This window comes from Hydra viridissima, unplaced genomic scaffold (assembly GCF_058129835.1).
Source record: "Hydra viridissima isolate aposymbiotic clone 2 unplaced genomic scaffold, HvirCarnegie_v1 scaffold_3, whole genome shotgun sequence".
In the NCBI taxonomy this organism is placed as follows: domain Eukaryota; kingdom Metazoa; phylum Cnidaria; class Hydrozoa; order Anthoathecata; family Hydridae; genus Hydra; species Hydra viridissima.
In genome coordinates this window covers 2,257,092-2,283,129 of record NW_028324302.1, presented here as the reverse complement: position 1 = coordinate 2,283,129, position 26,038 = coordinate 2,257,092, and the positions used below count along the sequence as shown (strand labels likewise).

Sequence of the window (26,038 nt, the reverse complement as noted above, 5' to 3'; positions counted from 1 at the left end):
TTTTAACTGTCTAAATATAAAAATATATGGGTTTATAGCCAAAGGAGCATATGTATATCTTGAAGCATCTTGGCCACGTAAGGAAAATGATACAGCAGCACTAATTAGTCCAATAATTCCTGGTAATGGTACAAAAGCCACATATTGTTTATGGTTTGCTTATCATATGTATGGTCCACATGTTGATACCTTAAAAGTGTATACACAATCACAAGGTCAGATAAGGCCACCCATATGGGTGCGAAAAGGTTCAAGAGGACCTGAATGGGGTCATGCTGAAGTTTCAGTTGATGTCATGTATGACACTCAGGTAATTTTTTTATTTCTTTGTAAAAAAACTTGTTTATATCTTTAAACCCATTCCTTCACTTCAAGCTTGTCTTTTTTCCAGGTGATAATTGAAGGAACACGTGGTACAGATTATAAGGGGGATATTGCAATTGATGACATTGATCTTTGGTGGGGTGACTGTTTCACATCAGGTTATTTTGGAATGCAGTTTTCAATGCAACCTTCTGTTTGATGTTAAATTGATGTTATTATATAAAAATTAAATTCTTTTAAATTACTTTTTTTTAGGTGTTTGTACATTTGAGGGTGCTGATATTTGCTTTTGGTATGTGGATACATCAACACAGCTAAAGTGGGAACGAGCATCTGGCTCAACAACCAGTTTCCAAACTGGTCCATCGAATGATCATACATATGGAACACCTGAAGGTAAGTAGATGTCTATAATTCTTTGTTTTGTCATTGTGGGATATGAACACTATTTGGCACTTTTATTCAGTGAACAGTTTTTTTATCAGAGAAGATTTAGACTATTATCAGTGTACAGCTTTTTATTGTATACTGAAGCTTCTTGAATCAAATCTTGAGTAGTAGAAGGAGTTAGTAGTAGTTGTAATGATAGTAATAATAAAAATAGTGATAAAGGGTAATAATAATGATTGTAGTAACAGAACAATGATATTAATGTTAATACTCTGCTGTTTAGGACATTACATGTATATAGAGACATCAAATGCACCACCTAATACAGAAGCAAAAATGTATAGTCCATGGTATTATAACTATGGGCAGAGTTGTGTTCAATTTTTCTATCATATGTATGGAGCACAAATTGGAGAGCTTAATGTTCTTATAAGATATGCACAAGGTCTCAGTGTTTATAAAATGTTTTCTAAAGTTGGCAATCAAAATGATACATGGCGCCTCGGACAAGCCTCAGTTTTGAATGTTGGTTATTTCCAGGCATGTTTTAAGTGACTTTTTTGTTTAAAAAATATTTAAAGCATCCTTTAAATTTCTGATCATTTAACTTTAATTTTTATTTACTTTTGTCTCCACTTCAGATTATTGTTCGCGGTGTTAAAGGTCAAGGCTATCAAGGTGATATTGCTGTTGATGATTTTCGTATTCGAGATGGTGCATGTCCAGCAGTTGGCGATTGTGATTTTGAGCATAGAGATTTTTGCTCTTGGGAGCAAGAAAGTTCAGATCGTTTTGACTGGATCATTGGGTCAGGAACCACTTCTAGTATTTTTACTGGGCCAAGTATAGATCATACTACTCAGACAAATGGAGGTAACTACCCTGCATGCTTAAAACTAACAATAACATAAATGTCATTTTTTAAAAATCCATTGCTAGTTTGTTAGTAATGTTCAAAAATGCCAAAATATTAAACTGCTGGAAAAAGGTTTTAACTTTTTTAAGTATTATTTAAATACAATAATTAACACTTTTCACCTGTTTTTTCACCACAGGTGAAAGAAAACCTTTCAAAAATAATTTTTTTTTTAGCTTTTAAATCCTTCAACAAATCGACCCTTTATTTTGTATAGGTTACTATGCATTCATTGAGAGTTCCTCACCTCGTGTTGAGGGTGATAAAGCTATTTTAAAGAGTGAAGTTTTTGCACCAACTCCTACCAATGGAAGATGTTTTAGTTTTTGGTATCACATGTATGGTGCATCTATTGGAACATTAAATGTTTACATTCGAAGACTGAATCAAGGTACATTTCATTATCAGCAAGAATAAAAGTGTAACAAAGGTGTTTTGTTAAAAAGATTTTAATGAGAAAAATATTTTCTTTTCAAGCTATTTCAATTGGAAATGAATTAATGTGGCAGTTGATGGGAAATCAAGGTGATCAGTGGCGACAAGGGCGCATGGGACTAAACATTCAAGTGGATTATCAGGTGATTTTAAAAAATTACAATAATATAATAAACAGCAAAAAAATTAAATAGTTTTAAAATGAGTCAAAATTGATATATTTTTATATTTAATTCAACATTGATATTTTTTTAGGTTGTTATTGAAGCCATTCGTGGTAAAAGTTACACAGGTGACATTGCAATTGATGACTTTGAATTCACTGTGGGAAGCTGCTCATTTTTACCAAATACAGCTTGGCCAGCAGGCAAGACCACATTGCCTCCTACTCCTGTTGTTACAACACTTGGACCAACTGCTGGTAAGACAAGATTGTTGCAAATTAAAGGCTGACACTTGTTAAAGATATTTTGTTAATTTAAAATATGGCTAATACAAAATAATTTTATATTTAGGTAACCTGGGTTATGACTGTAACTTTGACACCTCTTTGTGTTCTACTTTCTCAACTAACTCATCATCCAAATCCTTCACCTGGTTGCGCCACCAGGGTTCAACAGACTCTTCTGGAACAGGCCCACGTAATGACCATACAACCAATTCAAACAAAGGTTCTTATATGTATGTAGATGCATCATGGCCTGCAAAGGTCAATGATTCTGCTTGGCTTCTACAGTCTATGATAACCAACAATAATGGTTTTTGCATGAGTTTTTGGTATCATATGTTTGGACCACATGTTGGAACTCTTAATCTCTGGCTCCAGGTAGTTATAAAAATAAAAAAAAAATTCTGTTTTATATTATTTTTTAAGTAAAATTTGCCAAGTTTTTCATATGAAAATAAGCATAGGAGATGCTGTAGAATGGTTTAAAACAAAAAATGAATTTTACAAAACTCAAATGCTGAAAATTCAAAAATCTTTTCATTTAAGATATGTTTAGAATGTAAAATAAATTTGAAAAACTAATAAAAATTATTAAAATATATTTTTTAGTATTCATACAAATTAAATTATATCAACATAAAGATTTTGAGTATATCTGAAAGATCATGGATACTTAAACTAATCTTAGCTTTATCTTAAATTAAAATAGATTTTTGTTTAAAACTTTTGTAGTTCCCCACAAAACTTCAACTTAAGTGGAAACGCATAGCTTCACAAGGTGATAAGTGGAAGCATGGACAAGTATCAATTTCCCGCAATGATGGATCACCTCTTACAATTGTTTTTGAAGCCATCCGTGGATCAGGCTATGCTGGTGATATTGCTATAGATGATGTAACTTTTGTCTCAACAGATCAAGGGTGCCCTGCAGAGCGTAAGCTACTTATTTCCTAAAATTTGTAATATCCAAAAGTTTTGTAAATATCTTTTATCACACAATGATCAAGATCAGATAACGATATATATTTATATTTTATAAAGTGTTCTATGTTTTTAAATTTCAAATTTTAATTTCAAATTATGAAGGTTTTAAAAGTAGTGATAATTTTTTTTTTATTTTGATTTTTTGTTGATTTTTGTTTTAGGTGAATGTACATTTGAAACAAATCCGATATCGGATACTTCTGATTTAATTTGTGGTTGGACACAAGAAAAAGTAAAAGACAACTTTGATTGGACAATTGCAAGTGGAAGCACAAGCTCAGTTCAAACTGGACCAAGTGCTGATCATACATTTAACACAAGTCTAGGTAGAAACAAGTTTGCTCATATGTTAAATTTTCAACTGTAAAGAATATTCATATATATTTAGATATACTTTAAATGTTAACTTTTTTAGTTAAATAGTATTTTTTGTTTGTATATTATTAGGTCATTATGTTTATATTGAAACATCATGGCCACGTAAACAAGGTGATAAAGCAATGATGATATCTGCAACATACTTACCAACTCGTGGTCAATGTTTCACTTTCTGGTATCATAAGTATGGATCAACCGTCAGTAATTTTACTTTATACTTGCGTGTTGATAATGTTGACACACCGATTTGGAGAAGGGGAGCTTTTGATGAAGGTAATATCTGGCACCCAGCATTAGTAACGGTAAAATCAGCCCAGAAATCATTCCAGGTATGTTTTATGTTTTAAAATATTTTTGAAAAGCATTTTTTTTGCTCAGTTATTTTTTGAATTTTTGGGAATTCTGCCTGAAAATTACTTTTTTTTAATACAAAAATAAAATTTTTGTTTGCTTATCAAAAAATGAATTCGAATTTCTTTTTACTTTGTTCTAGCTTATTTTTGAAGCATTTGTTGGGTCAAGTTACACAGGAGATATTGCTATTGATGACATTCTATTACAAGATGGTGAATGTCCACTACCAGGTGAACTTCTTATATCTGATCAAATAAGTAGTGAAAGATGCTCATAAAAAACCTTACCTAGAAATAAAATAGTTGCTTAGAAATTGTAAATGTTAAAGGTTTTTTCTAAATTGCAATTTTCTAAACATATTGTTTGACTTTTCTATTTAGGTGATTGTAATTTTGAAGAGTTTGAAAGTTGTACATATGAACAAGAATTTGTTGAAGATGACTTTGATTGGATAAGAGGAAATGGTCAAACCAGTAGCTGGAGAACAGGCCCAAGTAAAGATCACACAAAGAATGATGATTCAGGTTTTAAACTTTTACACATTTTTTTAGATAACTAAAAGTTAGATAAACATGGTTGTATTAACATCAATAGGATTGTAATTATGGTTTGACTTTGTTTTGAATGATATTTATTACAAAACTGATTTAGTATTATATTAAATGATTTTTTTTGAATAATTAAAAACTTATTTAAATAAACTTTTTTAAGAACACCAAGACTACCACTGCTAATGATAAAATTTTTAATTAAAATTAAAGTTTAAATTGTTAACATTTCGTTCAGCTTATTACAAGTTTTAACATAATTATTACTTTTTAATGATTGCACAAACCTGTGCTTTCTTAGCAAGTACATTGAATTATTACTAAAATTATAATTGAAAAGTGTATTTTAAAGTTGTTTAAATTTTGTAGGCTCTTATTATTATATCGAGGCTTCTGCACCACGGAAAAAGGGTGATAAGGCACGTATGAATAGTGAACTTTTCCAACCCACAAGTCGTTATGGTCGCTGCTTACAATTTTACAGGCACATGTATGGCGCATCCATCGGATCACTCAATGTTTATATTAAGTATGGTGCTGGAAATTCATCTGATGCTGAAACATTAATATGGTCAGATTCAGGGAACCAAGGAGACTCTTGGATTCAATCACAAGTTCCAGTTTATAGCAGCAATCCTTATAGAGTATGTTTTTTCATTTTTTATGTTAAATATTTAAATCAGTTTTCAAATTTTCTTCTTGACTTTTTTAGATTTATATGTACATAAATTTTTATATAAAGTTTTATATAAAGTTATGTGCTGTTATTATTTTTTTTCTTTTGTTTAAATTATTGCTAAAGCTTGTATTTGAAGCTGTTTGTGGCTCATCATATGATGGAGACATAGCACTTGATGATATTAATTTCAGCAACAACTTTTATCCTTGCACATACATTCCTCCCAATTCACAACCACCAACTGTCCCACCAACCACTATAACACCATCTGATAGTAATTGCACTTTTGAAACTCCATGTCGATGGAAGCAACTTACAACAGATGATTTTGATTGGACAATAGCTAGTGGAGCTACTGGTACATGGGGTACAGGACCACTAGGAGACCACACTACTGGAACAGGTTAAATACATTTTAATACAGTTTCCTTTTTATATGAACAAAATTTTAATTGAGCTTAAAAGATTTCTTGGACTTTTAAGTAAATCAAATTTTACATTTTAATTTTTATAACTTTGTCTTATTAAGTGCTTCATTTTCATAATGACCTTTAATTTTGATTTTTCCCTAAATTTTTATATTGGCCTTTCATAATAGTCATTTTGTATTATTTATAGGTAAATATGCATTCATTGAAGCAAGCTGGCCTCGGAAGCCAAATGACACTGCAGTTTTACGTAGTCCTCCTATTCGTCCTACTCTTGGAGCAGTTTGTTTTTCATTCTATTATCATATGCATGGAGCAGATATTAACTTATTGAATGTGTATTCAGTTGTTAATGGGGTGCGAACAAAGTATGTTCAATTTTCTGTTCTTAGATCAATTATTTCTTTTTTTTTTTTTCTTCCTTTTTTTGCTAGAGTTTACTCCACTTAAATATATTATTACAAAAGTTCTTTTTTATTTATAAATACCTAGAGTTTGGACACGATTCGGTACGCAAGGTAATAAGTGGCGTCATGGTCAAGTAAATATTCGTGGAATCTCATCTATATTCAATATTGATATTGAAGGTGTGCGTGGTGTAAGCTATGAAGGTGATATTTCAATTGATGATATTGTTGTTTCTGATGGTAAATGCAGTTCACCACGTTACTGTGATTTTGAAAATGGAAATTGTGAATGGGAAAATATTTTGACTGACAAGTTTGATTGGACACGATCTAATGGTGGTACATCTAGTTTTGGAACTGGTCCTTCAACTGACCATACTACTGGTACTGCCCTTGGTAAGAAATGATTCATAAAGTATTCTTAAAGTGTTGTTAAATAAATGAGTGAATGTTTTATAGGTATTAATGAGAATTTTTTAAAATAAAACTTGAAGGCTTTTCTAGTTTTAATTGTTCACAAAATTATTTTCTAGGTTCATACTTTTACATTGAGTCCTCTTTCCCTCGTAAAAAAAATGATAATGCCATTTTGCGTAGTCCTATTTACCCAGCCAATACAAAGGGTAGTTGTTTCAATTTTTGGTACCACATGTATGGTCAAGACATTGGTTCATTAAATATTTATTTCAATAATCTAAAGTCTTCCCCAGTTTGGAATCTAACAAGTGATCAAGGCAATGTTTGGAGGCATGGAAGAGTAACAATCAAAAGTCTTGTCTCATATAATGTAATTTTTTATTCCACTTTTTTTGTTAGTATAAGATTTTTGATTGTTTTTTTCCTTCTATGATTTTTTTACTTTTATTATATTTTCTTTTTTTTTTCAGTTATACATAGAAGGAGTTGTTGGTAGCAGTTTCCAAGGTGATATTGCTATTGATGATATATGGGTTGAAGATTATCCTTGTCCTGCTCCTGGTACACTGATATTGGTTTTTTTAAATTGAATAATAGTTTTGTTATATGCTTGTGTGTGTGTGTGTGTGTGTACACGCACACACACACATACACACATGAAAAAGTTACAGATATGTAGATAGTTCAAGTTTCATTCCTAGCAGCAATCATCAGCTATGAAATACAAAACAGAAATATTTTTTTAAAACTTGATTTGTATTTCATGGCTGATGATTGCCACTAGGAATGAAACTTTAAGTACCATACATGGTTGTAATTTTTTCATTATATACATATATGTATATATTGTTCTATTCATAACAATATACATTACATTACACTGCATTACATCACATTACATTACATCACATTACATTACACTGCATTACATCACATTACATTACATCATTCCATCATTGGCTACTCCATTTTGTTACTTATGTTTGGCAACCTTTTGAAAATTACTTAAAAAAGCTTTCTGTTCTCTTAAACTTTCCTGTAGTAAATAATCAAGGGATGTAAGCATCTAATATAAAGAGGTTTGTCTAAGCTAAGTTTAATAAAATGCTACTGTAGTTGTGTGACTGCACTAGCTTACTTTCTTGTATTACAAAATTAGTATATTCATCAAGCACCATCTTTATTCCATTGGTCTGTGCAAAAACCACTAGTTTGACTTCTCTTTTCTCATTTTTCAGAACTCCAACCTGATTACTCTTAACTCCTTAACTAATTGTTTAGTCGACAATCTTTTTGCTTTATCAACTTTAGTTTTCTAGGATGAACTCCTTGTGTATCTTTTAATTATAGTGCTGGAGCCAGCTTAATACTTGTTGATATCTAATGATTAAAGAAGTCTCTAATTTCTCAGTACAACCATTCTCCTTTTTCAGCAGTTACATTTAACAAGTTGTTAAAGTCTTGCGTTCCTGTTTTTTTTTAGTGCATTTTCAATATTTTTTTATACTGTATATTTGCCTTGTTGAATTTGGAAGATTCAGCTTTTTCCGAAAGATTACTTTAACCACTATCACTAGCACCTAAATCTGTCCAGGATTCAAGATCTGTCTAATTCTGTTGTGTTGACATTTTGTTTATTTGGTCTAAACTGTTAACAACCTTTGTATACTTTCTTTCATTCTTGTCTTTTTCAAACCTCACCAAATTTGATTCCAATAATTTCTTATTTAACTCTGAAGGCAGACTATTTTAGACATCTTGAATTTCATATCATCAACTCAACTTCAAGATGTCTTAAATATGATTTATGATTAGTTAATTTGAAACCAAAAAAAAATATTTTGAGTAAACAAAAGAAAATTGTACAGTATCAAAAGTTAGGTTACCATAACAACTTAATTACCATAACAACTTTATCACATAATAATAAAGACTGTGTAATGAGCATACATATAGCTAACAAAGTCAATAAACTAAAGCTGTGTTACCTTGAGGTGTATCAAGCAAAAGATTGGAGAAAAACATTTTTTAGCTTGGTGATCTTTTCTAAGATTTAACACTTTCTATGGTATTTTTTTTTGTGTAAAAGTTTCTCCACTCAGTAGGAAGCATGAAAACAAAACATTTCCAAAAATATTTTTTATATCTTACTCTAGAAAAGAAATCATTTTTAATGATGCACAAGCTGTTGTTTTTTTTTTCTTGCTAAAAGTAAAATCATGTTTAAAAATCTTTGTACAGGGTCATGTGACTTTGAATCTCAAAGTTTTTGTGGGTGGGATCAAGTACCCAATAAAAGAAATGTCAGTGGTTTTGATGATTTTGACTGGATACTTAATAGTGGAGCTACCCCATCATGGTCAACTGGACCCACGGTTGATCATACTAAAGGAACTGCACTTGGTAACATTTTAGAAATATAATTTTTTATTGTTTTTAAAAGATTAAAACTAAGAAATAAATTTCTTTTGTTGCAAAATCGTATTCAAGTCTGTTGAAGATTGTTTTATGAAGATTTGTTTTTGACTTTCTTAAAGGTACTTATGCATTCATTGAAGCGTCTGGCATTCCACCTGGTTCACGTGCCCAGCTCAGCAGTGAAGTTTTCCCAGCAACAAAAGGAAATTGTTTGTCATTTTGGTACCATATGTTGGGTAGTGGTATAGGTTCGCTAAACTTCTATCTTAAAACAGTCTCTGGTGCTCCTTATCTCATCAAAACCATACAAGTATAAGCTCTTCATATTTTTTTGGTGCTTTTATCTTATTTTCACATTGAACAATAAAAGAAGCCAGCAAAATTTAAAAGATAAAGATTGTTTTACATTTTACTTTTAGGGTGACCAAGGTGATCAGTGGATACAAGGTGAAGTTGGCCTTCATTCTCAATATGCCTTTTCTGTGGTAATAGAAGCAGTTCATGGTAGTTCTTATACTGGGGATATTGCCATAGATGACCTTGAGATTTTAAGTGGAAACTGTGTTGGTACATGCTCATCAGTAAAACCTGCAGCACGTGTTGCGTGTGGACCTGGCTCTGTCACTGCAGCCACCTGCACAATTTCTTACGGTTGCTGTTATGACGATTCTATAGTAAATGTTCCCAAATGTTTCCAACACCCTTCAAATTGTGAAGCTGTTCCTATTACTTTGCGTTCACAGTGTGGTTTTGCATCTATTTCTAAAATAGAGTGTGGAAAACTAGGTTGTTGTTATGATAGCTCAACCACTAGTGGAGTTCGATGCTACTTCTCACTAAACAATCCCACAGACTTTCCCCCAACTGTTCCTCCAACAACAGAATCACCACCATCAATTTATGATTGTACATTTGAGACTGGTTTTTGTCAATTTTCAAATGTGAATGGAACTGATAGCTTTGATTGGTCACGACATAGAGGAGAAACAGGAAGTTGGGGAACTGGGCCTTCCACTGATCATACACTTGGTAACGACAAAGGTGTGTTAAACTTTTTACTATTTTTGGTTACTTAAGAAAAATTTGTTTAACAACAATATATACAACATAGTATATACAACAATAATATATATATAATATATATATATACACAACTGATATATACAACATAATACATACAACAAATATATGCAACAATAATATTTACAACATAGTATATGCAACAATATATACAACATTATGTAACAATAACATATACAACAATGATATAGACAATAAGTTAAACATTCATACGTGTATTAAATGTAAATTAAATGTATATTTTGAGAAAAATATAAATTAAATGATAATTACATAACTTTTTAAGAGAGAAAAGTGTTAAATTAAAATGAAAATAAAAGTTAAGAAATTTAACTTTGGTTTTAATTTTAATTTTGATCTTCTAATCTGACTAATTTTTATGTCAACATACTTTTTTAATTTTTATGTCAACATACCTTTTTAATTTTAAAGTAAAATCAAAGTTTTGAGCCTATATGATTATGATTTCTATTTTTAGGTTATTATATTTACATTGAAACATCATTTAATAAAGAGAATGATACTGCCAACTTAATTTCACCAGTCATTGACTTTCCATTAACAAGCTCTCAGGTGTGTGTAAGCTTTTGGTATCATATGTACGGGCAGCATGTTGGCAGTTTAAGCGTTTTCCACAAGACAGCAGCAAATTTACCTGCAAATCCTATATGGATAAAAAAAGGAGCCATGGTTAATGATTGGTTGTATGGGCAATTTGTTGTACCAAATGGAAAATTTCAGGTTTAATTAACTTTCTCAATAGAAAACTCCGTTTCAAAATACATGATTTTCTTTATGTTTTTTTTTTTTTTTTTCTTTGCAACTTTTGTTTCATAATGAGTAATATTTTTAATAGGTTGTGTTCCAAGGTATGCGTGGGCCAGGTTATCAAGGTGACATATCCTTAGATGACATAAAATTTTTCAATGGATCTTGTCCACCTCAGAGTAAATTTTTATAATTTTTTTTTTCTCATTTAGAATGATTTTTTTGAGTTTTTGAATCAGTTTGCATAATTTTATGTATTACATTTACTTTAACGAATAATCATTAATTTAAAAATTTAATGATGAATTTTTAGAACAATTTAATAACAAAAATTTGCAATTAGAGGAAACAAATCCTTCAAATTTTTTCTTCTGTATTTTTTTCTTTTTCTTTTCTGTTATTAATATTCTAAAAATTCTTTTTCAAAAGGGTTCTGTGACTTTGAAAACAATGACTTGTGTGGTTGGACCCAGGATGCATCAGATAACTTTGATTGGTCAATTGGGTTTGGTAATACAACAACATGGGATACTGGTCCAAAAGCAGATCACACATATGGAACTGCTTCAGGTTTGTTTATGTGTTGTAAATACATGTATTTTCAATAAACAAATATAAAATGATAAATAGTTAATTTTTAAGCCCACTGTAAAAAGTTCTATTTTGGGTACAACAAGTTAAAGGTCTATTTTTTATTTATTATTTAGTGCCAATTCAATTTTTTTTTTTTTTTTTTTTTTGTTTTCTATTCATAGTTTTACATCAATTACTGTATTTGTATATATATATTTTTAAAGGTAAATACTTATTCATTGAGGGGTCATGGCCTCGCCAACCAGGAGACAAAGCTCGCATAGAGTCATTTAGTAGAGCTCCAACAGATGGTGGATGTTTTGAATTTTTCTATCACATGAAAGGTTCAGGTATTGGAACTCTAAATGTTTTCATTCGGCGTGGAAGGAATATCGATGCATTACCCCTTTGGACCCTTTCTGGTGAGCAAGGAGATGAATGGGTTAGAGCCACTGTAAATATTAAAGAACCAATTCAAGAATGGAAGGTAGGAGGTTTTTCAATGTTCAAAAACCTATCAAGTGAAAAACTGTTTAAAGTAATTTACTATTGTATACACCTGTTGATAAGTCAAAATATACATATAACATTTAAAAAAAAAAATTTTTTTTCTTTTTGGTCAAATATTTTTGAGGTAATATAGTTTTATATTTACATGTCAGTTAAGTTTAAAGAATGCACAGTTTTAGTAGATTGTAATTGAATCTACCAACATATTTATGGAGAAGTAAAGTGTCAATTATTGAAGATTCTTTCACTATTTTTGATTCAGTAGAAACACACTTAAATAAAAAAAAGGCCCTAAATGTAAAAAAAAATAATTTTAATCCAAGTTCTGGGAAAACCTTTTAAATAATTTTCTCTACCTCCATAGAAACCAGTATTTACTTATTTTTCCCTGTATATTAATCATTTACTGATCATTCTTTACACATAAAGAATGATCAGTAAATAATCAATATTTAGGGAAAAAATTAAAAAAGTTGTCTTTTTTAAAAATCTTTAAAGTTGACTGGTGCTAATAAGAAACCCAGTGAATAAAAAAAAAATTGTATCCATTTTAAAAGATTTTCATATTTGTTGTAACTAATAATTAGATCATTTTGGAAGCAATTCGTGGAGGAGATTACTTTTCCGATATTGCAGTTGATGATTTAATATTTCATAATGGTCCATGTGTACCGGTTGGTGATTGTGATTTTGAAGATGGAAATGCATGTGGGTATGAAAATGATCCTAACAATAAAATTGATTGGTTGGTATACAGTGGGCCAACACCCAGCCATAACACTGGACCGACAGAAGATCACACAACAGGTTTAGCTACAGGTAAAAAAGTTGATTTTTTTGTTGTTGTTATTGTTACTTTTCTTTGTAAATTTTTAAGTTCAAATCATTAAAAAAAAAAAAAAAAAAAGACATTAAGTTCAAAAATTCAAAATGTCACAAGATTTTCAGCTTATTGGTTTCAAATTTTTCTTTACCAATACTGTGAAGTATCGTTTTTTTTTAGGTCAGTACCTGTATATGGAATCATCATGGCCTGCTGAGAGAGGTGACATCTCTCGCTTCTTGAGCGAAAAGTTTAAAGTTAATCCTAATTATAAATGGTGTGTAGAGTTTTGGTATCACATGTTTGGAACTGGAGCAGGAGCATTAAGAGTGAGGACAAAGTAAGCAGACAAAAGTTTTATTTGTTAACTTTAGTTATATGAATACAAAAAAAAAATGCCATAAAATAAAACGCCATGAAATAAAACGCCATAAAATAAAACGCCATAAAATAAAACGCCATAAAATAAAACGCCATAAAATAAAACGCCATAAAATAAAATGCCATAAAATAAAACGCCATAAAATAAAACGCCATAAAATAACACGCCATAAAATAACACGCCATAAAACATCGATGAGAACAAAATTCCTTTGGTTCAAATAGAACCAAAATTGTTTTGATGCTTTTTTTTTTTAATTTCGTTTTTAGCTTCTTTATCTAATTTCATTTCTTTTTTAACATTTTCTCATTATAGCAATAAAGATATTGCTATGAAAATTTCTTAAAGAAAAAATGAAAAAAAAAAAAAAAAAAAAAGAAAACCAAATATAATAGGCTTATATTAGCTTTTAGTTTTCTTTTCTTTTCTTTATTTCCTTTTTTTAACAATATTTTGTGCTATTGATGCTTCTTGTTTTAGATACAGGACACCTTACTCAAAAACCAGTTTTTATTCATATCCTATATTTGTAAAAGAAGGCAATTTAGATGATAAATGGTTCTTTGGTCAAGCTAATATTACCAGCTCATATGATTTCCAGGTACAATATAATAAATTTTGTTCATGCATATTTTTGGTCTGCATAATTTGATTAATTTAAATTATTTTTAAAATTCTAGATTGTATTCGAAGGCGAGGTTGGCTCAGGGTTTACATACCAATCAGACATTGCACTGGATGATCTTAATGTTACATTAGGACAGTGTGCGCGTAAGTAGTTTTTGGTAACTTTTTATTGCATTGTGTTTTTATTTATTTTTTATCAAAATTTATTTAGTATTGAAAGTATATCATTTAAGATTATCAAGTTATAATTTTTTTTTACTTCAAAAAAAAAATAGACTAGCAGGGCAACTAGGTTTTTTTTTCTGAATATCTAGTGTTTAGAACATTAGTATTTATGTTTGCTATTTAATGTATTTTAGCACCAGCACCACCCCCTGCTCCTTTGCCCTGTCTGAGAAAATGTAAGGATAATACATGCATTTCTAGTGACAAAGTATGTGATTTTTATCCTGACTGTGCTCAAGGAAAAGACCCAACAGACAACTCTGATGAGGAAGGTTGCGATGGTTGCGACTTTGAAACTGGTATATAGTCTTTAAAATTAAAGTAGAACTTCTGTAATTTTTTTTAAAAATAAAATTAGATTTGATGCAACATAACTATGTTATAGGTGTGTGTGGGTGGACAAATAGTACTAGAGGTTTATTTAACTGGAGAAGACAGGCAGGAAGTACGTCAACTGCAAATACAGGTCCAACTACTGACCATACAAAAGGTAACACCATAAAGAGGAAAAGTGATAGTCTAGAGTTACATTTTTAGCATTTTGTTGTTCATCATGAGGTTTCTTGTTTAGGGACAATTCTTGGCTACTACCTCTATGTAGAAGCTTCACAAGGTTCCTCATTGGACCTAGCATCATTTAACAGCCCACAAATAAAGCAAGCATCATCAACTTGTGTTTTAAACTTCTGGTATCATATGTATGGCACTAGCATAGGAGAATTGTCAGTGTTAGTTGTCAGTGGGTTTAGATTAACAAGAGTTTGGGATATGTATGGAGACCAAGGTCTTTTATGCATTATAATTAAAAAACAGTTGTTTTTTTAATTGTTATTTTTGTTAATATCATTTTATTACAAATGTTTTACTTTCATTTATATTTACTTTAGGAAATAAGTGGCAGCAAGCAATTGTTTACATTAATCGAAGAACATCGCCCTTTAACATCAGATTCACTGCAGAAAGATCATTCAGTTTTACTGGTGATATTGCTATTGATGATATTTCATTGCAAAATTGCGCTCTACCAAAGCCTTCTACTTGGTGTTATACTGACTACAGTTTCTTATGTGCCCAAACACGAGCATGTATTCCCTATTCACGCCTGTGTGATTTTACAGATGATTGTGGGGATGGTAGTGATGAGAACAACTGTCCTATAAGATTCTATCCATATAGGTGCAGTAAATTGTGTCTAGCAAAATATTTGAAATATTTAATTATAGTATTTAATATTTATATATAATTTAATAAATATAATTTTAACTTAATGGTTTCATGTTTTAAGAGCAACCAGAGTTTTATTGATTGTTGCATATTTTAGATGTAATTTTGAAAGCAGTTTTTGTCAGTGGCAAAACTTAAAAGATGATCAGTTTGATTTCACACGAACAAAAGGTTTGACTGATTCTGATGGTACTGGTCCATTATTTGATCATACAACTGGAACAACATCTGGTAGGTGATTTATTTTTAAAATTTTTCAGGTTCCTTAAATTTTTTCACTTTTTAAATGCTCTTATTTTAAGATTATGAATCTTGATTAAGCATTCATGATTTTTCAAAGCAAACATTTTATTGGATGTAATGAAATATTAATTTTTATTTTTATATTGTTCAACTTTACTAAGGCATAATCACACTTACAACAAGTTGTTATATACATATCACTTACAACATAATAATTACATAATGATTACATAATCTTACAACAAGTTGTTTGTTAAAGAAAAACAGTGAAGAGCAGTTTTATCAGCAAAAAGCATTTTTTGGTAAATTGCTGGAATAATTTTGATAACTAATAACTATTTATTTTAATTTTTAGGCTATTATATTTATGCTGAAGCCTCTTATCCACGTCAACCTGGTGACAAAGCTCGCATTTCATCTGGAGCAATAAGTTCCACAACTAACTGTAATATACGTTTCTATTATCATATGTTGGGTAAACATATTGGAGTGCTTCGCATAAAGACTAGGCAATGTATTAACTGTTCAGAAACAACTTTATGGACACGTTCAGTACCAGCAGGTAACTTCTGGGTGCGAACAAGTATAGGATTGTCCAGCGCTTTGCCATTCCAGGTAAATCAAAAATTGGACTAACATAAAATCTTTAATATTACTTTGTGTTGTGATTTAGCAGGTTGGATTAAAATTGTCATGGCCATTTAAGTATTTTTATTTGAACTCATGTCTTCTTTCCTTATGTTTCCTCATTAATAATGTTTATTAATGGATGTTAATTTTTCAACACAATAGAAGTTTTGTTTTTATTTAGGTCATTATTGAAGCAGAAATAGGAAGTGGCTACTCAGGGGACATTGCTATTGATGATATATCATTTGATGGTTTATGTTCACCTTTTTTCGGATCATTACCAACAGCCGTCCCAACAAAACCTACTATTCCAACAACAGCACCATGCTCGTCTAATTATTTTTACTGCATGAAAGATAAAAAATGCATTAAAAAAGAGTTTGTTTGTGATTACAGAAATGAATGTTCAGATGGTCAAGATGAACAAAATTGTGGTACGTTTTCATTATGAAAATGTTTTATTTCATGTTAAAAGAAAAAAAATTTTCAAGGGTAGCTTTGTTAAATTAATCACTAAATACAGTTAGAGTTTTTTGTTTAATAAGAAATCAAAAAATATCCTCAAAAAATTGACCATCAGAGAATTTTTTAAATCTTACAAAGTGTTTCTAGTAAAAAAACAAGATTTGAAAAAAAAAACTTGTGCAATTGTAACAATTAATATGTGTTGTAGCAATTATTCTGTAATAAGTTAAAAATTGTTGTTCCCATGTTCAAAAGTTCAATACTTTTATCTGAAAAATTTATCCCTGTGATGTTCTTTTTTTTTATTGCTACTTATGTGAAATTGATTTAAACCATTTTTTGCTTAGGACCATGTGATTTTGAAAAAGATAATTGTGGATACACAGATGCAAGTATTGGTGATCTTAAATTCAGTCGATCTCAACCAAAGAGTGAAGGAGGACCATCCTTTGATAAAACAAAAAATTCAACAACTGGTAATAGAACTTCAATAACTTTTCTAGGATTGCTCTAATTATGATGTGATCTACTTTTGCTACTATTAGTAATGTCATCTACTACTGTTATTCTATAAGTTCTTTTTATATATGTAGGTTTCTTTGCACTACTTGTTCCTGGAAGTGGTAGTACATCAACTGTTTTATCAAAGTACAATAGTCCAACTTTAGCAAAGACAGGTCCTAACTGTGTCTTAGAATTTAGTTATTATAGTAATAGATCAAACTATCTTGTAGTGTATCATAACCAGGATGTTGATTCTAAGAATGTAGCTTCTCGAGTTTGGGCAAAATATGTTAGTCGCAGTGATTCCTGGAAAACTGCTAGCTTTGGAGTTGGTCAAAGGCCTGAAGGTAAGTTCTTTTGATTATTTACTATTCTGGGTGTTAATTTCTTATTTTCATAATAGCCAATGCCATCTTACACAGGCCTCAACTGCTTATTTACTCTGTTTTTTGCAAAGACTAATTTTTAATTCATCTATGATTTCTCTAATTTAATATAATCTAGTTCTTAATTTTTTAATTTTGAATTAAAGTTGTTTCTTTTGCAAAATGCTTAATAAATATGTTTACGCTGCTCCTCAACTTATGATTCAAAGTCTAAAAATGGTAAACATATAACTTTAACATCAGAAGGTCTTGAGTTATGAATTAGAAAACTGCAAACTGAAACTTTTGTATTTATGAATGATAAATAAATTTGAACTTATCAGAAGACCTAAATTGACAAAGTGTTTAACTGGTTCTCAAAGTATTTTGTAGTGTAGCAACTGTTTCAGTTGTCGAATTACATGTGAAGTTTCCAAAAACCAAAGATACTACACTCTTCATTCAAACAATTGTCAAGTGGAATATAGTGAACAGCTAAAGATCTTAAAACCAGAATTTGATCTGTTTATGTGTGAAAATTGTGACAATGGCTAAAAATATGCAAGTAAAGACATGAATTTCAGGTTTTATTGTCTTCAAAACCCGAAGTTGCAATTGAATTTTAAAATGAAAACTAAAAGAACAGATTTTTTATTTTAAGTTTACTTTTTTCATCTATAATTTATCTTATATATCTGGTTCTACATGCGAATTAAGTAGTGATGTCATTTTTCTTCTTTTTTTTTTTTTTAAGGATATTTATCTTTTAACATAGTTTTGCAAATTGAAAGTGATCTGAAAAATATTGTAGATATGATCTTAAAAGCTTGTCACGATGAGCTTACAGATTAGTTCAATTGTTTTATTATGGTCAAACTATGCTTGCGAAATGTATGTTTTATTAGAAGCTAATTGAACAACCACTTAATGAGCTCTTAGCGATTCTTAGCGACTCCGTCACTATACAAGAAAGGATTTAATGATATTTTTATGAGATTTTTTATTGTACTGATAGCAAAGTTAATTGGGTTGTTAGAAAAGAATGCTTGAAAAAACAAAACTTTTAACTTTAAAATAAAATACTGTACATGTGTATTATATACACTGTACGTGTATCATATGCAGTGTATTATATATGTATTATATGTGTATTATATACACTGATAAATTATTTTATCCTAAAGTTGAAAGTTTTGCTTGTTTAAGCGACATTGATCATCAACATGGTTTAGTTTTATATTTAGATTTTTGTTTTACTATGAAAACAAGTTTCTTATTTTTCAGTTTTTAAAAAGCAAACAACTTTTTTGTAAAACTTATAAACTTTGTTTTAAATGTTTTTTCATTGTTTAGCGAGGTTTAAAAACCTTAAATTATGCAACCATCAAAGGTTCACAGTAAATAAGCCGTCGTGATATAAGATATAAAATGGCTTTTTTGTGATGTAAAATTTAAGATGGCTTTGATTTGAGTTCCTACTTCTGAACCTATAATGTAATTATGAAATTATCTTTAGGTTGGTCCCTGTCATTCCAAGCTCAGTATGTATACTCTGCCTATGATGACATTGTTTTTAAGAACTGTGAATTCCCTATAAAAACTGGCGTTTGCAACAGAATGCAGACTAGATGTGATAACGGAGTTTGCATCGACCCTCACCAAGTAAGTTGCTGTTAATAATCTACTCACTGTAAGTCAAGATGCACTTGCATTTAAAGATTTCAAAATGTTATAAAAACTGTTAGTCATAAAACTAATAAAAAAGATTATAATCAAAGAATTAAAATCAAAAAATTTTATAATCAAAAAATCAATTTGGTGTATTTTTATGTAGATGTGCGATTATACAAATGATTGTGGAGATAGCAGTGATGAAAAACCAGCCATATGTGCTAATTTTAAAGAACGCTGTAATTTTGAGTTTGATACTTGTAACTGGTATCAAGATAAAGATGATGATTTCGATTGGACTTTGACAAAAGGAGCCACTTCCTCATCAGATACTGGTCCAGGAACTGATCATACTAAAGGTTTCTTTATTTTATTATTTTTTTTTTTTTATTAATTTTTTTAATCTTAATTTATGCTTGTTGATTTAGATTTTATAAATGGTTTAAAATGAAAATGAAAATGGGATGTACTTTACTTCAGCTTATATGTGCATGCTTGAGATGTTTATAACTTATGTTGAGTAACTTTTTAAAAAAATACAATGATAAAAAAATGAGGTTGAAAATGTTTTATTTTATGAGTTTTATTTTGTAGGAACCATGCTTGGTCAATATTTATTTATTGAAACCTCATATCCTCGCAAGCCAAATGACACAGCACGTTTGTTAAGTACTATTTTCCTACCTTCAAATGGAACTTGTACAATGAGATTTTTTTATCATATGTTTGGTGATAATATTGATACTCTTAGTGTATGGCTAAAAACATCAACAGCAGCTGTTTCAGCTATGCAACTTTTATGGAGAAAGAAAGGTAAATATATTTATGTTAACAACTATACTTCTTTAAATTAATCTTTTTTTTTTTGCTGTTGAGTTAAAATGATTTGAAATGATAAAAAAAACTTTTTTCAGATAATTATTTAAAAAAGAAATGTTTCAACCTTAGGTAATCAAGGTGATATTTGGTTGGGTGCCAGTATTGATATTCTGAGTACAAAAAATTTTCAAGTTGTTATTGAGGGACGCCGTGGGGCCGATTATTTAGGTGATATAGCTATTGATGATATTTCATTTACCATTGGTTGTAATCCAGATAACAAAGCCACTCTTGATCCAAGTTTTGTTACACCTTCTCCTCCTCCTGGATGTCAAAGTGGACAGTTTGCGTGAGTTTATTTTTCAGATTACTTACAAGTTTTTGATTTTCAAACAGTTTTCTATCAAATTTTATGTATTTTTAGCTGTGGAGATGGACAATGCATTCCGGCCTCACAATTTTGTGACTTTGTAAGCCACTGCAAAAATAATGCTGATGAAAAATCTTGTCCATCACAATGTGACTTTGAGAATGGCGATGGATGTAATTGGTTCAATGCTTACTTTGGTGATACTATGGACTGGAAAGTGCATCAAGGAAAAACACCTAGTAATGGAACTGGGCCACCATTTGACCATACTAAAGGAACACCAGAGGGTTAGTGATAAAGTTTTATTAAAACTGTTGTAGTGTGTATATATACTCTGCTTTTATTGTAAAACAAAATTAAAATAATTTATAATTAAAATGGAGTAAATTTTCACGAAAAAATTGAAAAGTTGCACAAAAAAATGGATGATTAAACAAACAAATAACGTTTTACAAGTTTTTTTGTGTAAAGTTCTTTTCATTTAAGTGTTTTGAAAAATTAGCTTTATTATCATAAAGCTTCATTTAAGGTTCATTTTTCATTATTTGGGTTTACTTTTTGCTTTTTTTTTGGGTTTACATTTTGCAATTTTTTTTAACACAAAAGAATTTTCTTGTGGCATGTTTTTGAAGTATGTTTTTCATTTTGTACAGGATATTATTTGTACATGGAAGCAGACCAAACCAAAGGCTCTAATTTTCCTAATGCACATTATGTAAGTCCCATGTACTACAAAGGGGCATATAAATGTTCATTTTCATTTTGGTATAATATGTATCATTACAAAGTTGTTGGAAGGAACGACGCTCGTTTGCAGATACTGTATCGTAAAGCTGGAAAAGATACAGAGTTGTGGTTAAGCTCTCAATCTACTGGTGATGCATGGAAACAAGCAACAGTTGAGCTGCCACCATGTCCTAAAAATTTCAGGGTATATTTTTTTTAGTTTAAAAGAAAGATTAACTCGATTACTTGGTTTACTGTTTGAATATTTATGTTATTTATATAATATTCTTTTTGGTGTATAAGTTAGACATCTTGTTAAAATAGATAAATGAAATATTAAAATCCTTGTTACCTTAGATTGTATTTGAAGGTATTCACTATTTTGGAACACAGACAGATGCTGCAATTGATGATTGGAGCTTTGATTGTGCTGAGCCTGCTGCCCCCTTGTCCTGCAACAGTGACCAATTCCAATGCACCCAAACAAAACAGTGTATATCAATTGATTCACTTTGTGATTTAGAAACCCACTGTTGTGATGGGTCTGATGAAGATGCAACAATGTGCAAAGGTTATAAGAGGTAGCTGCTCTTTTATTTGGCTCTGTGATTTTTTTTATTTAAAAAAATGTAAGTAAAATTTTATTTCTGTATCCAAATAAAAAGTAAAAGCTAACAATTTTGATAATTTCCTAAATTCAAAAATTAATTTCAGTCATTTTGAAAAAAACTAAATTTTATGATTGTTTTTTTTAGACTTGATTTCGAATCTGGCTTATATGATTTTGTACAGTTAAAGAGTGACGATTTTGATTTTGACATTCAAAGTGGAAAAACATCATCATCTGGTACTGGCCCAAAAACTGATCATACTCTAAGAGAAGAGCATGGTAACTTTTTTTTTTTTTTTTCCATTAAAGTAGGAATTATTTTTGCACCCCATTGTGCTTTGAATGTTTTTCTGTATTTTGCACCCATTGTGCTTTGAATGTTTTTCTGCATTTGAAAGGAAATCTAATAAAAAGTTCTGAAACCAACTTTGTCACATTTTTTACAGTTGCACAAAATCAGGAAATAGTTAACTAATTACTAAGAAACTTTCAGTTGAATTTTTTAAAGTCATTCCAGTAAATGATGATTTATATTGTAGTATTTTAAGAAAATCAATGTTTTTTTGTTAACACGTGTAAATACTTGTGAATCATTCTAACAATGGTTTCCATGTTTGACACAAAAATCTTAATTTACCATGAAATCAGAGTTGTCAGTTTCTGAGATCTTCATGTAAAAAAGAGATAAGGAACATTCAAAGTGGACAATGTGACAGTTCCGACAACTTTGATTATTTTATTTTTTTATTGTCATTTTGTTAATTATTGTAGTTATTGTATTTTGCTTAATTTGTTTTGTTTTAGGTAAATATGCATTCATTGAAGCATCAGTTAGAAGTGTAAATGAAACTGCACAGTTAGCTAGTAGTACCATAGCAGCTACTCAGTCAGGAGGTGCATCAAAATGCTTTGTATCTTTTTGGTACCACATGTATGGTAAACATATTGGAACCTTATCAGTATCAACTGCTACTCAATATGGCAAGTGGAAGTTATTTTTCATTATCTTAAAACATTTAGTCCTAAAGTTCGTATTTACTGATTGTGTTAAGGATAATTTAAAAAGTTGTATGTAAATACAATGTTTGGGTTTTAATTTTAAGGTTTATCATCAATTAAAAATGGAAAGTGTAACATTAGAGATTATATAGAGTAGTATATGGGATATTTTAATATGGGACTATAAGATGATATTTTTTAAAAATTTTTTAAGATTTTAAAAAAAAAAAAAAAAAAAAAATTAAAATGTTTCATTTTTATATCATGCACTTTTATTAAGAAAAGAGTTTTTTCTTTTGCAGGAGTTCCAGAGAAGACAGTGTGGGAGAAATCTGGTGACCAAGGAGACAAATGGTTAAAAGGCAAAGCTGATCTAAATAGTGCTCAAGACTTCCAAGTTATTTTTACAGCAGTGATGGGCGCATCGTACCTGGGAGATATTGCTATTGATGATATTATGTTTAGCCCTGGATGCATATTTAACAACAAAGCCTTGCCAGGTTAATATTTTCTTTCATGAAAACATTTAAATCTTTTAAATGTATTTTGAAGTTTTCTGCTTTCTGCCATTTTGAGATTTCTGTCATTCTGTATTTTGTATTCAGGTGGACCTACCGTGCCACCTGTAGATCCATGTCTGCCCAATTTCCAGTGTCGATTGAATGGGGTCTGTATTGCACGAAACTTAGTATGCGATTTTTACGAAGATTGCCCTGGTGGTACTGATGAAGATAACACCACTTGTGGTTATCCACAAGGTTTTGAGTTCGGATTTAATCCTTGGAAGAATGCTTACTATGATACATATGACTTTTTACTGAATAGCGGCAGCACTCCGACATCAAACACAGGTCCATCCACTGATGCACGTGGTTTAAAGGAAGGTAGTTAAAAAACTGTTGTATTTACAAACACAAGACGAAAAAATTATTTTGAAGACAAAAATTTTTTCAAAGTTATTAAGTTTTTTAAAGTAGTTAAGTTTTTTCTTTAAATGAATATAAGTTTTTTCTTTAAGGCTTTTACGCGTATTTGGAGGTGTCAGGTAAAACGCGGAACAAAGAAGCTGTCCTTTCATCACCTGTATATGGAGCTGCATACTCTGAATGCATTTTGGAATTTTATTATCACATGTTCGGTTCTGATATTGGGCTACTTAGTGTGTATCTTGTTGATGCAGATCCTCCTATGGATGAACCTGCTGCTACAACCTTGTTGGAAGTACACGGTAAAAAACGTCATAATTCTTTTTTCTTTTTCTCTGTGCTCATACTTTTTCAAAGATATAATGCTAATTTTATAAATATTCAGGAGACCAAGGAAATAAATGGGTAAAAACGCGTATTTCTATTGGACGTCGATATGTACCGTTCTATATAAATATCTCTGCTTCTGTTGGTGGTGGTGTTCTAGGCGACATAGCTTTTGATGAAATCACCTTTAGAAATTGTGGCCACCCACCTCTATGTACAGGAAATGATCCAGGAAAATTTATGTAAACTATTTCGTTTTATTACTTGTGTCAATAATATTAACTTTCTTAAAAATTATTATTTTTATAAATAATTTCTGAATATTTTTTACCAATTTTTCTTCCTTGCGTAGTTGTAGTAATGATCGCTGTGTGGCATCCGATAAAGTCTGTAACTTGGTTGATGACTGTGGTGATTCTTCTGATGAAACAGTTGATGAGGCATGCTTTGGATATATTGGATGTGACTTTGAAAACATCGTCGATCCAAACATTGATCCTAACAGTGATCCCTGTAACTTCACACAAGACAGTTCCGACAACTTTGACTGGACCTTAAACAGTGGATGGACTCCCTCATTTAACACCGGACCAACAAGAGACCACACTCGAGGAACAAGTGAAGGTAAATTGTTTAATATACCAACTCTGTTAAAAATGTTTTATAACTAATGACTTTTTGATTCTTAAAAAAAGTTGGACGGATTTTAAACTGTTGCTTGAATTTATAGGCCGCTACATGTACATTGAAGCAACAGGTCGCAAGGAAGGAGATAAAGCTCGATTAATAAGCGTACCAATACAAGCTCAAAGAGGCGGAAACTGCACGTTACGATTTTTCTATCACATGACAGGAAAGCACGTAAAAGATCTCAACATTTATTTACTGAGAGAAAACGGCTTGGAGTTCAAGAAATCTGCCACTGGAGACTATGGTGACGTTTGGACAGAATTCGTTTTAAACCTTTCGACAGAATACAGTCCTTTCAGAATTGTGTTTGAAGGTTTAAGTTTTACTGATTTTTTATTTTTTTCCTGTTTTCTGCATAAACACTATGATATAAGATTAAAATTTTGATAACTTAATTTCTACTTGTACAGGTGTCGTTGGAAAATCTTATGAAAGTGATATAGCCATCGATGATATCGTTTTAAATCCAGATTGTTTGACCAACAGTTCTCGCAATTTCTCTAGTCAAATTCCGTGCAAGCCTGATCAATTCAGATGCAAAAGCACCGGTCAATGTATCCCTCGCACTGCACGTTGCAATGGAATTAGGGAATGCCGTGATAATTCAGATGAAGACGGATGTGGAAACACCGGTAAAAGATTAGGAGAAAATAGTAAAGGCACAGGAATGATAGCTGCCAGTGTGATTGGTGGACTGGTGCTTTTGCTGATTGTGGTTTTGGTTGCTTACATCATAACAAAGAAAAAGCGGGAAACAAAATTGCAGTTGTTCTCAGTGTTTTATGACCCAACGAAGCAACCCGAAGAAACAAAAAAGTATTTTTCTTTCTTTTTGGTTTCGTAAAAAAATGAACAGGGAACAGATTTTGATATATCAGACCTGTTGTCATTTTAGTTTTCAATATCAATTTTTATAATCGCGAAATGAAAATTTGTTTTTAAGTTGTTGGCTTCGTTTTTAGAGAGCCGAAGGGCGTGTCTTTAAAACAAAAACCGGAGGGTTTATCTAACCCCATTTACGACGCGCAACCACTCGGCGAGTTCTCGATGGGTGAACTTGATACAAACATGTTTGTCGACGATGCGTTTACCGTCCCCGCCAGTAAAAAGACTGGCGCAACCTCTATGTCAAATCCCCTTTATCAAGACCCATATATGGAAGATGAAGATGGCCCATTAGATAACTTTTAAATTTGCTGTAAAATGTGTAGTGTACGATACACATCGTGAACACTTATCAAATGTTTGACGACCGATTTTAGGAGAAAAGTTTGCAAATTTTGTTTTTATTTCAATAATACGATCTATTTTTGTTATTATTTTTGTTATTATTTTTGTTATTATTATTTTTTAAA

General features: G+C 30.7%; 1 protein-coding gene across 1 annotated transcript in view; it reads left to right on the top strand.

Annotated features, from left to right (window-relative positions):
* LOC145201403 (MAM and LDL-receptor class A domain-containing protein 1-like) overlaps window positions 1–26,022 on the top strand; it is a 50,839-nt gene extending 24,817 nt beyond the window's left edge. The window contains exons 49-105 of the mRNA XM_090082748.1: window positions 39–310; window positions 392–482; window positions 580–720; window positions 998–1,254; window positions 1,356–1,587; window positions 1,848–2,021; window positions 2,108–2,208; window positions 2,321–2,486; window positions 2,581–2,891; window positions 3,246–3,447; window positions 3,659–3,823; window positions 3,945–4,204; window positions 4,369–4,459; window positions 4,610–4,753; window positions 5,147–5,421; window positions 5,580–5,859; window positions 6,075–6,252; window positions 6,377–6,687; window positions 6,825–7,078; window positions 7,179–7,269; window positions 8,950–9,111; window positions 9,246–9,436; window positions 9,546–10,167; window positions 10,685–10,947; window positions 11,063–11,153; window positions 11,404–11,544; window positions 11,772–12,034; window positions 12,645–12,876; window positions 13,061–13,220; window positions 13,743–13,863; window positions 13,943–14,033; window positions 14,249–14,413; window positions 14,500–14,604; window positions 14,686–14,898; window positions 15,002–15,290; window positions 15,436–15,569; window positions 15,937–16,196; window positions 16,393–16,645; window positions 17,024–17,152; window positions 17,270–17,527; window positions 19,062–19,207; window positions 19,380–19,575; window positions 19,811–20,029; window positions 20,165–20,384; window positions 20,460–20,692; window positions 21,059–21,336; window positions 21,489–21,712; window positions 21,887–22,020; window positions 22,546–22,722; window positions 23,043–23,240; window positions 23,346–23,624; window positions 23,759–23,968; window positions 24,052–24,235; window positions 24,346–24,617; window positions 24,724–24,996; window positions 25,094–25,499; window positions 25,646–26,022. Coding sequence (XP_089938874.1) covers window positions 39–310; window positions 392–482; window positions 580–720; window positions 998–1,254; window positions 1,356–1,587; window positions 1,848–2,021; window positions 2,108–2,208; window positions 2,321–2,486; window positions 2,581–2,891; window positions 3,246–3,447; window positions 3,659–3,823; window positions 3,945–4,204; window positions 4,369–4,459; window positions 4,610–4,753; window positions 5,147–5,421; window positions 5,580–5,859; window positions 6,075–6,252; window positions 6,377–6,687; window positions 6,825–7,078; window positions 7,179–7,269; window positions 8,950–9,111; window positions 9,246–9,436; window positions 9,546–10,167; window positions 10,685–10,947; window positions 11,063–11,153; window positions 11,404–11,544; window positions 11,772–12,034; window positions 12,645–12,876; window positions 13,061–13,220; window positions 13,743–13,863; window positions 13,943–14,033; window positions 14,249–14,413; window positions 14,500–14,604; window positions 14,686–14,898; window positions 15,002–15,290; window positions 15,436–15,569; window positions 15,937–16,196; window positions 16,393–16,645; window positions 17,024–17,152; window positions 17,270–17,527; window positions 19,062–19,207; window positions 19,380–19,575; window positions 19,811–20,029; window positions 20,165–20,384; window positions 20,460–20,692; window positions 21,059–21,336; window positions 21,489–21,712; window positions 21,887–22,020; window positions 22,546–22,722; window positions 23,043–23,240; window positions 23,346–23,624; window positions 23,759–23,968; window positions 24,052–24,235; window positions 24,346–24,617; window positions 24,724–24,996; window positions 25,094–25,499; window positions 25,646–25,874 — 12,017 coding nt within the window. The 3' untranslated portion in view covers window positions 25,875–26,022. The remainder of the gene's footprint in view (window positions 1–38; window positions 311–391; window positions 483–579; window positions 721–997; window positions 1,255–1,355; window positions 1,588–1,847; window positions 2,022–2,107; window positions 2,209–2,320; window positions 2,487–2,580; window positions 2,892–3,245; window positions 3,448–3,658; window positions 3,824–3,944; window positions 4,205–4,368; window positions 4,460–4,609; window positions 4,754–5,146; window positions 5,422–5,579; window positions 5,860–6,074; window positions 6,253–6,376; window positions 6,688–6,824; window positions 7,079–7,178; window positions 7,270–8,949; window positions 9,112–9,245; window positions 9,437–9,545; window positions 10,168–10,684; window positions 10,948–11,062; window positions 11,154–11,403; window positions 11,545–11,771; window positions 12,035–12,644; window positions 12,877–13,060; window positions 13,221–13,742; window positions 13,864–13,942; window positions 14,034–14,248; window positions 14,414–14,499; window positions 14,605–14,685; window positions 14,899–15,001; window positions 15,291–15,435; window positions 15,570–15,936; window positions 16,197–16,392; window positions 16,646–17,023; window positions 17,153–17,269; window positions 17,528–19,061; window positions 19,208–19,379; window positions 19,576–19,810; window positions 20,030–20,164; window positions 20,385–20,459; window positions 20,693–21,058; window positions 21,337–21,488; window positions 21,713–21,886; window positions 22,021–22,545; window positions 22,723–23,042; window positions 23,241–23,345; window positions 23,625–23,758; window positions 23,969–24,051; window positions 24,236–24,345; window positions 24,618–24,723; window positions 24,997–25,093; window positions 25,500–25,645) is intronic.
* The last annotated feature ends 16 nt before the right edge of the window (window positions 26,023–26,038 follow it).